General features: G+C 41.9%; 1 protein-coding gene across 8 annotated transcripts in view; it reads right to left on the minus strand.

Annotated features, from left to right (window-relative positions):
* Positions 1-12,446, minus strand: part of FAM168B (family with sequence similarity 168, member B) — a 100,392-nt gene that overhangs the window by 38,366 nt on the left and 49,580 nt on the right. For 7 of the 8 annotated variants that reach the window (XR_001361887.1, XM_014538636.1, XM_005865004.2 and 4 more), the window contains exon 3: positions 3,894-3,977. The exons of the other annotated variant lie outside the window; for it this stretch is intronic. Coding sequence is in view for 6 of the 7 variants with exons in the window: in XM_014538636.1 (XP_014394122.1) it covers positions 3,894-3,977 (84 nt within the window). In the remaining variant the exon portion in view is untranslated. The remainder of the gene's footprint in view (positions 1-3,893; positions 3,978-12,446) is intronic. 8 annotated transcript variants of the gene reach the window in all.

The following is a 12,446-nucleotide window of genomic DNA, read 5'->3' on the forward strand; positions in this document are numbered from 1 at the left end:
TAACTAATAAAGAATTAAAATATATATATATAAAATTTTAGAAAATACAAATGGTCTATAATGAGAGAAAACGGATTGGTGATTTCCCAGAGCCTAGGTGAGATTACAAAGGGCCAACAACAGAAAACTTATGGGTGAGAGATATGTTTACTTTCAGTTGTGAGGGTGGTACATATTAGATCATAAGTTATCAAACTATATACTTTTAAGTATGTGCAATTTACCACATGTCATTTATAGCTCAAGAGAGTTGTTTTTAAAAAGTTAAACAAGGTGAGACTTTTTTTTATCTTTATTTATTTATTTTTTAATTTTATGCAGCGTTTCTCAACCTGTGGGTCGCGACCCCTTTGGGGGTCGAACAACCCTTTCACAGGGGTTGCCTAAATACATCCTGAATATCAGATATTTAGATTATGATTCATAACAGTAGGAAAATTACAGTTATGAAGTAGCAGCGAAAATAATTTTATGGTTGGGGGTCACCACAACATGAGGAACTGTATTAAAGGGTCACAGCATTAGGAAGGTTGAGAACCACTGGTTTAAGGTATTACAAATAGTAGTCCGTATGTCTCTTTCCCCCCCTGCCCCCCCCCACCACTGACCTCCCCAAAAGGTGAGAAATTTTATGTAAGGAGATGGGTAGTGCCATTTGGCCTAAAAATCCAGTGAATAACACTGTTGACCCCAGGGAAGGGATAGTCCATAACAACCCCCAAAAGACAGATGCAAAGTAGCAGGTACTCTAGTTCAGGTAGGAGAAAAAGAGTGAATAAAAGCTAGGCAAAATAAAAACAACAACTATTTGATAAAGAAGAAGCCATCTCTGTGTGTGAGCTTTGGCTGAACAAAGATGGTCAGAGTGGAAATAAAAAGGAAAAGATGGATAAAAGGAAGAATTTTATGATTAAAAAATAGAAATAATTTGGGAAAAGGATATTACTGCTGTCCTCTCTTCTGTAAAGTTAAGTGTGTGAGGCTAGGGGTTCCGAAGGACAAAGAAGCGCCCAGCGGACCAGTGAGGCTGAGCATTCAAGTCAGAGCATGGGCCACCATTGCTGCATCAGATTCACAAAGTCCAGTCTCGGTAAATAAAGCCTGGAATGAGCCAACAGCATAGTGCATGCTCACAGAGAAAAATTCCACTAAATAAACTATCTTTACCAGGTTCAGACCCAAACTAATTCCAATTTCATCACTTATTTTAAAATGTGAAAAAATTCTCATGCACAGGAAATAAGACTTTTAGAAACAAGAATAGCAACAACAACAAAAACCACACAAAAAATAAAATAAGACTTTCTTTGAAAACTATACAGAATACTTACATAGAAAATAAGACTGAGGAGAGAGACCAAGATGGCGGCATAGGTAAACACCGCAGACTGCTGCCGCAAACAACCACTTCAAAAATACAACTAAAAGACGGAACGGACATCACCCAGAACCACAGGAAGGCTGGCTGAGGAGAGACTCTTCAACTAGAAGGAAAAATAACAGCACACCGAGGCTCAGAGGAGGCGCAGTGTGGAAAAAACTCAGGTGCGGAGGTGCGCGCGCAAAGCGGGCTGGTGGCTGAGAGCGCGGTTGTCGTTTTCGGTCAGGGGGGAGTCTCAGACTCTGAGCTCCAGATACGGGCGAATCGCTGGGGACTCGGACCCAAACGGGAGAAGCGGGAGTGTCTGGCATCAGTTGGAAGGCAGCTTTCCCTCCGAGGTTTGCAGCGGTTCCGGGGGTTCTGAGAAGCAGAGCCTCTGGGAACGGGACTGAGAGGGGCCATAACCGCTCCCTCCGCCCGCCCGCCCTGTTGAGCCCGCCCCGCCCAAGCCCTGCGCAGAGCCATTTGCCAGATCGCCTCAGGCAAAGGCTAGATTAGCACCTCCCCAGAGGACAGAAGTTTTCCGCGGCAGACACAGCTGATTCACACAGCCAGTCGGCCTGGTGGTCAAATCCCTCTAGTATTAACTACAACAATCAAGGCTCAACTAGAACAAGACTGCGCACAAAGACCACTAGGGGGTGCACCAAGAAAGCATAAAAAATGCGGAGACAAAAAAACATGACAGAAATGGAGGATATAGAGCTAAAAATCGCAATTTTGAGGGCTTGCAAAAATGTGCTAGAAGCTGTCAATAAACTTGAGGAGAGAGTCACGAAAACTAATGAGACCCTCGATGCTATGATAAAGAACCAACTAGAAATTAAGCATACACGGACTGAAATAAAGAATATTATACAGACACCCAATAGCAGACCAGAGGAGCGCAAGAATCAAGTCAAAGATTTGAAATGCGAAGAAGCAAAAAACACCCAACCGGAAAAGCAAAATGAAAAAAGAATCCGAAAATACGAAGATAGTGTAAGGAGCCTCTGGGACAGCTTCAAGCGTACCAACATCAGAATAATAGGGGTGCCAGAAGATGAGAGACAGCAAGATATTGAAAACCTATTTGAAGAAATAATGGCAGAAAACTTCCCCCACCTGGTGAAAGAAATGGACTTACAGGTCCAAGAAGCGCAGAGAACCCCAAACAAAAGGAATCCAAAGAGGACCACACCAAGACACATCATAATTAAAATGCCAAGAGCAAAAGACAAAGAGAGAATCTTAAAAGCAGCAAGAGAAAGAGACTCAATTACCTACAAGGGAATACCCATACGACTGTCAGCTGATTTCTCAACAGAAACTTTGCAGGCCAGAAGGGAATGGCAAGAAATATTCAAAGTGCTGAATACCAAGAACCTACAACCAAGAATACTTTATCCAGCAAAGCTATCATTCAGAATTGAAGGTCAGATAAAGAGCTTCACAGATAAGGAAAAGCTAAAGGAGTTCATCACCACTAAACCAGTATTATACGAAATGCTGAAAGGTATCCTTTAAGAAGAGGAAGAAGAAAAAGGTAAAGATACAAATTGTGAACAACAAACATGCATCTATCAACAAGTGAATCTAAGAACCAAGTGAATAAATAATCTGATGTACAGAATGAACTGGTGATTATAATGAATCAGGGACATAGAAAGGGAATGGACTGACTATTCTTGGGGGGGAAAGGGGAATGGGAGATGCGGGAAGAAACTGGACAAAAATCGTGCACCTAGGGATGAGGACAGGGGGTGGGGAGGGAGGGCGGAGGGTGGGGCGGGAACTGGGAGGAGGGGAGTTATGGGGGGGAAAAAAAGAGGAACAAATGTAACCTGAACAATAAAGATTTAATTAAAAAAAAAAAAAGAAAATAAGACTTTCTTTTAACACTATAAACAAAGGACTAAAATGATCTTAAATATCTAAAAATGTTAGTAACATGGAAATTCCACCTATTAACATAGCAAGATGATCTTCGGTTCCTTGTAATCAACTCTATTTCATAAATACATGTTCTGGTACAACTATTTACCTGTAACAATCTATATTTAGAATGAAGATCTGTGTTGTGAAAGGACATCAGAAATGCTATACCTAGCCCTAGTCAGTTTGGCTCAGTGGATAGAGCGTCGGCCTGCAGACTGAAGGGTCCCAGGTTCGATTCTGGCCAAGGGCACATGCCCAGGTTGCGGGCTCGATCCCCACTGGGGGGCGTGCAGGAGGCAGCCAATCAATGATTCTTTCTCATCATTGATGTTTCTATCTCTCTCTCCCTCTCCCTTCCTCTCTGAAATCAATAAAAGAAATATATTTTCTAAAAAGAAATGCATTATCTAAAGCTTTACATGCAAGAAGAATTAAGCTTTGATTGCCCATATCAACAAGGCTAATCTTATGAACCAAGAAATCAATCCCAAATCCTAATTCTATAACCACTCCCCTCAAAATCCACCCACCTTATATTCTCCCCAGCTGCATGGACAAAGCATTTTTTGCCACCCAGCACATACAACCTGCATACCTGTTTGGAAGGTAGGATTTGCTCCAGGGTACATGCTGGGGGAGTAGGCAGGAGCTGCTGCTGCATAGCTCATGGGGAAACCAGCTGGAGAAAAACACACAGAACAATCTGATGTTATCACTTGAAGAAGTAACATGATTTTACAACCAGGGTGCCCACAGACACAGTCACTCTTACCTTCTTTATCAGAACTCCAGACTAACTTAGGCAGCCCAACAGCACTATGTAAGCTGAGCAGTTTGTCTCTAGTTGTCTCTCCTTTTCTCAGAATTGTGATGGGTCACAATCCTAATCATGTATTTTAAACCTATGAGTAATGTTTACAACTTTTGCCCTGGCCAGTGCCAGCCCCACACAAGGCTTCCTGAGCCCAGGCTTCCAGTGCCGGAAGAAAGTCCCCATAAATTCTGGCTGTAAAATTAGTTTAGATTGTGGCTGAATGAGATGGAGGACTCCTAGAGTCCCAGGAGTTCCTTTTAAAAAGCCCGCACAGGGACTTGGACTGACTCGCTCTGAGCTCCAACACTGGGGCAGCAGCTTGAAAAGCACCAGGGAAACATGGGGAGGAAATGAATTGTCTGGCATCAGTGTGAGGGCTACAGGGCTAAAGTGGCATCTTTCTCCATTGTCCCTTTGCTGATCCTTCTCCCCAAAGAGACCACAGGCAGGAGCCATAGCTGAGTCACCATCAACCTAGCTAAAATTGCTCTCCACCCCTTGATGATTACCTGATACTCTGCCACACCCAACTTACAGGCCCAATCAAGCTGCCCCCAGGGGCTTTTCTATATTAACTGCCTGTCTTGGCAGTTACTAGATTGGGGAGCGGCCATCGGACCCATTATCCTGGAAACCAGACTGATATTTTCCCAACCGAGAACTGATAAAAACTCCAGGTTTCCAGCCAGCCCAGTTGGTCTCCATACAAGAATCTCTGTCCAGCCAAGGGCAGAGTAACAATTTGGACCATGTGGGGAGGAATAATTTTGGGACATGGAAACACACCAACCATAATCCCTGAAAGCTAAACAGCAACTCCATCAACTAAAGCCCTTTCAGAAACACACTTTTGAATGATTAAATTGACAGCTGGCTAACAGGCAAAGGTGGGCAGAGGAGCCCAGGAAATATGGGGCACTTTGCTGTTTCTTTGTTATGGGGTGAGGCCACAACATTAGTAACAAAGAAACAGAATTTCCGGAGGATGAGGCCCAGAAATCAGGATTTTAAAAAGATTCATTACTAATGTTGTGCCCCCCATAACAAAGAATCAGAATTTCTGGAGGATGAGGCCCAGAAATCAGGATTTTAAAAAGATTCCCAGGTGATTCTAATGTGCAGCCAAGGTTGAGAACCACTGTCTTAGAGCTTCAAGCAGGTTGCTAAAAGCCAAAAGACAGTGCCTAACAATGGTTAGCACCTAAGTTCCTAACAGAAAGCCCAGAACTGGCAGACAGAACAGAAGAGTGGGATCAGAAGCGAGTTCACATGGGGCACTAAACTTGGTTGAAACAAATGCCACTTCACTTTTTTTATTATTTTTTTCCCTTTTTTTTGCTTCTTTTTTTCCTTTTTCCTTTCTTATTGTTTTTTCTTTCCATGCTTTTTTCCCCTTTTTAAATTTACCTTTATATCTATCTACTTTATTGATTTGTTGTTATTCTAGTCTCTGTTCTTTCATTCATATATCTAATTTTCCTCTTCCCTTTTCGTACTCAATTTTTTTTTCCTTTTTTCTTTTTTTCACTACTCAATCTTTTTATCTCTTTTCTTTTGCTTTTCTTTTTCTACTGCTTTCTCATCCTTTCTCTTTTTCTTGTTTTAGGTCTAATTGCTTTCTTTTCTACTTTCCTTTTCAAAGTTTTTCCTTGTATTTTCATTTCTTTCCTCCCTCCTTTATTTTAAACCGATTTGCTTCCCTTATTCCTCTAATTCTTTATTCTTATTTTCTTTACTTAAGCTCTACATATACATATTCTGCCCCCACTTTTCTTGTTTTTTTGTTTCTGCTTTTTTTGTTTGTTTTGCTTTGTTTTCTCCTAGTATTTTTTTCTCTCTTTTTACTGTCATTCTTGCTCTATTTTTCTCTTTCCTAATTCTCTATTCTCTGGTGGTTGCTTTTGTTGGTGCTGTAGGGGTTTTGTGTATGTTTTGGTTTTGTTTCTTCTGTTTTATTTTGTTTTGTTCGGTCAGCATCTCCACAACAGCTCAAAAGCTGTGGTTAGGGTTGAGCCAGCCTGAGAGGAGACTCCATCCAGGGATAGGACAATAACATTCAAAACCCAACTTCAATAGGAGAACCCAAATAACTCACACAATGGGCTTTCCTAGAGCACCCAGCTCAGGAGATCTAAGAGACTGCATATTGGGTCCCACAAAATACCTACTACATTAGACCACCCCACAAAATCTGGGAGGCATAGCAGTTTAATGTAATGGGTAGAAATGAATACAAAGGGATAGCAAAAATGGGAGACAAAGAAACAACCCCCAAATGAAAGAAAAGGAGGAATATCCAGAAAAGAAACTAACTTACCAGGTGCTATGTATGCATGTTCATTTCCTATTCTCACAGCCCCACAACTTCTTCAAATCTGTATCTAAACTTTGGGTCTCTAGAGACCTTCAGTCTGGGCAGGAGTGATTGCTTACTTGGCTCTCTACTGGGGTTCCCTACACTCCAAGACACATGAGCCAGGAGCCAGAAGAGAAGCACAGGGGCAGGTGGGCACAGGAGGGCTAAGTGTCTGAAGGAAGGACTACTTAGACTTGGGGATACGAACCTGATTCTAGCATGCAGAGGAAGCCAGGACTACTCTAAGAACCCAAGTTCTCACTCTTTCCAGGAGACCTGATCAGAAAAATATCATTTGTCTTTGGCCCCCCAAGATGCATTCCAGCCAGAGTGCTCGTTCCTAAATCCATTTTGATTAATCTTATATTCTCGTCTCTAGCTTTGATCTCAACTGTCAAGTGCACAGAGACAACCCAGAACTGGTAAATAATGATAACAAGTGGATAAATGTTACATTCTAGAGGACTATTGTCATTAACCCAGGTCTGAACCACTAGGGAAAGTGGCTTGGCTTGAGACAGACCATCCACTTGCCTATCAGTATTCTGCTTTTATTGTTAAAAATAATTACTTTGTTATTGCAATAAAGTATAATAAGTTATATAAATAAATAGTAAAATTAAATTAAATTAAATTAAATTAAATTGCAGGTGAAATGAAGAGCTTCCCAGACAATAAAAAGACTACCCTAGCTGGTTTGGCTCAGTGGATAGAGTGTCAGGCTGTGGACTGAAGGGGTTCGATTCTGGTCACGGACACAGAATAAGTCCCATTGACTTGATAAGTCCCATTGTGGACTTGACCCCCAATAGGGGGTGTGCAGGAGGCAGCCGATCAATAATTCTCTCTCATCATTGATGTTTCTATCTCTCTCTCCCTCTCCCTTCCTCTCTGAAATCAACAAAAATATATATATATTTTAAAACTTTGAAAAAAAAAGACTAAAGGAGTTCATTACCACCAAACCATCATTGCAAGAAATGTTAAAGGGACTGCTCTTTGAAGAAGAAGAAATAGAGAAGAACGTAGACATAAAAAATAAAAATGGCAATAGAAAGGTACCTATCAACAATAATCTTAAATGTAAATGAATTAAATGCTTCAATCAAAATACACAGAGTAGCTAAATGGATAAGAAAACATGACCCATATATATGCTGTCAACAGGAGAGCCACCTCAGAACAAAACACTCACACAGGATGACGGTGAAGGAATGGAAATTTTTTTCCATGCAATTGGAAATGAAAAAGAAACAGCAATCCAGGAATAACAATACTTATATCTAACAAAATAGATTTCAAAAAAAAAGGCCATAATAAAAGACAAAGAAGATCACTGCATAATACTAAAGGGATTGTTCCAACATGAAGATATAACCCTAGTAATACATATATACACCCAAAATAGGAGCACCTAAATATGTAGAAATCTCTTGGAGGACAATGAAAGATTGACAGCAATACAGTCATGGTAGGGGACTTTGACAGCCCACTGACATCATTGGATACATCTTCCAGATAAAATTCAACAAGGAAACAGCAACCTTAAACAACACACTAGATAAGATGGGTTTAACTGGTATTTACTGAACATTTCATCCCAAAGCAAGAGAATATACATTTTGCTCAAGTGCACATGGAACTTTCTCCAAGACAGACCACATATTAGACAACAAAATAAATCTTAAGTTCAAGAAGACTGAACTCGAGGGAGAGACCAAGATGGCGGCATAGGTAAACACCGCAGACTGCTGCCGCAAACAACCACTTCAAAAATACAACTAAAAGACGGAACGGACATCACCCAGAACCACAGGAAGGCTGGCTGAGGAGAGACTCTTCAACTAGAAGGAAAAATAACAGCACACCGAGGCTCAGAGGAGGCGCAGTGTGGAAAAAACTCAGGTGCGGAGGTGCGCGCGCAAAGCGGGCTGGTGGCTGAGAGCGCGGTTGTCGTTTTCGGTCAGGGGGGAGTCTCAGACTCTGAGCTCCAGATACGGGCGAATCGCTGGGGACTCGGACCCAAACGGGAGAAGCGGGAGTGTCTGGCATCAGTTGGAAGGCAGCTTTCCCTCCGAGGTTTGCAGCGGTTCCGGGGGTTCTGAGAAGCAGAGCCTCTGGGAACGGGACTGAGAGGGGCCATAACCGCTCCCTCCGCCCGCCCGCCCTGTTGAGCCCGCCCCGCCCAAGCCCTGCGCAGAGCCATTTGCCAGATCGCCTCAGGCAAAGGCTAGATTAGCACCTCCCCAGAGGACAGAAGTTTTCCGCGGCAGACACAGCTGATTCACACAGCCAGTCGGCCTGGTGGTCAAATCCCTCTAGTATTAACTACAACAATCAAGGCTCAACTAGAACAAGACTGCGCACAAAGACCACTAGGGGGTGCACCAAGAAAGCATAAAAAATGCGGAGACAAAAAAACATGACAGAAATGGAGGATATAGAGCTAAAAAACGCAATTTTGAGGGCTTGCAATAAACTTTTGGAGAGCCTCACGAAAACTAATGAGACCCTCGATGCTATGATAAAGAAACTAGAAATTAAGCATACACGCTCTGAAATAAAGAATATTACACCCAATAGCAGACCAGAGGAGCGCAAGAATCAAGCCAAAGATTTGAAATGCGAAGAAGCAAAAAACACCCAACCGGAAAAGCAAAATGAAAAAAGAATCCGAAAATACGAAGATAGTGTAAGGAGCCTCTGGGACAGCTTCAAGCGTACAAACATCAGAATAATTGGGGTGCCAGAAGATGAGAGACAGCAAGATATTGAAAACCTATTTGAAGAAATAATGGCAGAAAACTTCCCCCACCTGGTGAAAGAAATGGACTTACAGGTCCAAGAAGCGCAGAGAACCCCAAACAAAAGGAATCCAAAGAGGACCACACCAAGACACATCATAATTAAAATGCCAAGAGCAAAAGACAAAGAGAGAATCTTAAAAGCAGCAAGAGAAAGAGACTCAATTACCTACAAGGGAATACCCATACGACTGTCAGCTGATTTCTCAACAGAAACTTGGCAGGCCAGAAGGGAATGGCAAGAAATATTCAAAGTGCTGAATACCAAGAACCTACAACCAAGAATACTTTATCCAGCAAAGCTATCATTCAGAATTGAAGGTCAGATAAAGAGCTTCACAGATAAGGAAAAGCTAAAGGAGTTCATCACCACTAAACCAGTATTATACGAAATGCTGAAAGGTATCCTTTAAGAAGAGGAAGAAGAAAAAGGTAAAGATACAAATTGTGAACAACAAACATGCATCTATCAACAAGTGAATCTAAGAATCAAGTGAATAAATAATCTGATGTACAGAATGAACTGGTGATTATAATGAATCAGGGACATAGAAAGGGAATGGACTGACTATTCTTGGGGGGGAAAGGGGAATGGAAATAAATAAAAAAAAAAGAAGACTGAACTCATACCAATCAAGCATCTTCTCAGATCACAAGGGCATGAAACTAGAAATCAACTACAATAAAAACACTCAAAAACAGTCAAACACATGGAGATTAAAGAGTATGTTATTAAACAATGAAGGGCTTCACAATGCGATCAAGAAAGAAAAAAAAACTACTTGGAAACAAAGGGAAATGAACACACAATAAACCAAAGTCTATTGGACACAGTGAAAGCAGTCCTGAGAGGGAAGTTCATAGCATTACAGGCCTATCTCAATAAGCTAGAAAAATCTCACTTAAATAATGTAATCCTACAACTAAAAGACCTAGAAAGAGAACAAGAAAAGACCAAAGTAGAAGGAAGAAAATAATAAAGATAAGAGTAGAAATAAATGACATAAAAAATAAAATAAAATACAAAAGATCAATAAAGAGAACCAAGAGGGCGGCATGCCTCTCACAACCACATCAAAACTACAACTAAAAGACAAAACATCAATCATCCAAAACCACAGGAAAGCTAGCTCAGTGGAAGTTCCACAACTAGAAGGAAAGAAAAAAGCGCACTGATACTGGTAGGAGGTGCGGAGGTGCAGAGGTGCAGGGGTGCGGAGGCGCGTGTGAAACAGGCTGGCAACTGGGTGCACTGTTGTTGCTTTTCAATTGGAAGGGAGATACAAGCTCCTGATTGCTCTGAACTCCAGTTCCGGGTGAGACTCTGGGGACCCAGACTCATACGGGGAGAAACTGGACTGTCTGGTATCGGGTTGGAATGCAAGGGCTTCTTTCTCTCAGAGGTGATCACAGCGATCATTGTTCCTGTGAGGGGGCGTGGGTCGCAGAGACGCGGGGACCTCTCCAGTGCAGGGCTGACTGGCAGCCATTGCTGTTTGCTCTGCCCTGGTGATTCCCTGAGACCCCGCCCCACCCAATTTACAACCCCACCCAAGCTGGGCACATGGCTTTTGCATATGAATGTCCCATCCTTTTGCAGCATAAAACCTAACAAACTGCAGCTGGGTCAGAGAGCTCCAAATCTTCCAAAAGAAGGCCCAAGGCTCAGCAACAGAAACCAGCCTTGCTTCCCAGCTGGACCCTCATGAGGGCACTTACAAACCCCAAACAAAGAGGAGAAATCTGCAGATCTTTCTGTACCTCCTGCTGGGTGGCCTCAGGCAATGGCTGACATAGCACCTCCTTGGAGATCCAAGAGCCAATGCACCCAGTGGTCAGCATGAGACCACACCAGATTACAACTCTTCACATCCATAAGTGACACACTCAAGTGGCAGACTCAGTGAGCACCAAAGCCCCACTGAAGCAAGTCCTGCATCATAAGGGTGTCTCCAGTACAGCAGTTCTTCCATTGTAGACACAGCTGGTCCTCAGAGCCAATTGGCATGGAGGTCAATTCCTCCCAGTGATACAAACAGCAATCAAGGCTTAACTACGACAGGACTGTGCACACAGCCCACAAAGAAGTGCACTAAGAGTGGCCACCTCAGGTGATTGGGGAGGCTGAGCCACTGGGCCCTATTTGACACCTACCACACAAGGCCACTCTATCAACACAGGGAAGCAGCCAAAATGTGGAGAAAAAGAAACATGTCACAAATGAAAGAAATGGATGAAAGCAAGCTACTGGATATAGAGTTCAAAACCACGGTTATAAGGTTACTCAAGAATCTTGTAGAAACCTTCAAGAAATTTAGTGAAATCCTCAAGGATATGAAAAAGGACCAATCAGAAATTAAGCATACACTGACTGAAATAAAGAATAATATATAGAGATCCAACAGCAGACTAGAGGATCCCAAGAATCAAGGCAAAGATTTGAAATACAAAGAAGCAAAAAACACCCAACCAGAAAAGCAAAAGGAAAGAAGAATCCAAAAATATGAAGATAGTGTAAGGAGCCTCTGGAACAACTTCAAGTGTACCAACAATATATTGAAAACCTATTTGAAGAAATAATGACAGAAAACTTTCCCTACCGGGTGAAAAAAATAGACTTACAAGTCCAGGAAGCGCAGAGAACCCCAAACAAGAGGAATCCAAAGAGGACCACACCAAGACACATCATAATTAAAATGCCAAGGGCAAAAGACAAAGAGAGAATCTTAAAAACAGCAAGAGAAAAACAGTCAGTTACCTACAAGGGAGTACCCATACAATTGTCAGCTGATTTCAAGGTCAGATAAAGAGCTTCACAGATAAGGAAAAGCTAAAGGAGTTCATAACCACCAAACCAGTATTATATGAAATGCTGAAGGGTATTCTTTAAGAAGAGGAAGACAAAGAAAAAGGTAAAGATAAAAAATATGAACAACAGGAGATTAAAGATGGCGGTAGAGTAGGAGGATGTTGCATGGTCATGCTCCTAGGAACAAGCTGGAATTACAACTGAAATACAAGAAGGCTTCCTGAATAATCAACGGAAAACTCACAGGAGAGAACCCTGATACCCAACTTATGCAAGAAGCAAGAAGAAACAGATGAAAAAATCAATAAATTATGTAAGAACCAAGAAGAAATGAAGAGTGATATAGCTGCAATAAAAAACACCAT

This window comes from Myotis brandtii, unplaced genomic scaffold, assembly GCF_000412655.1.
Source record: "Myotis brandtii unplaced genomic scaffold, ASM41265v1 scaffold195, whole genome shotgun sequence".
Lineage (NCBI taxonomy): Eukaryota > Metazoa > Chordata > Mammalia > Chiroptera > Vespertilionidae > Myotis > Myotis brandtii.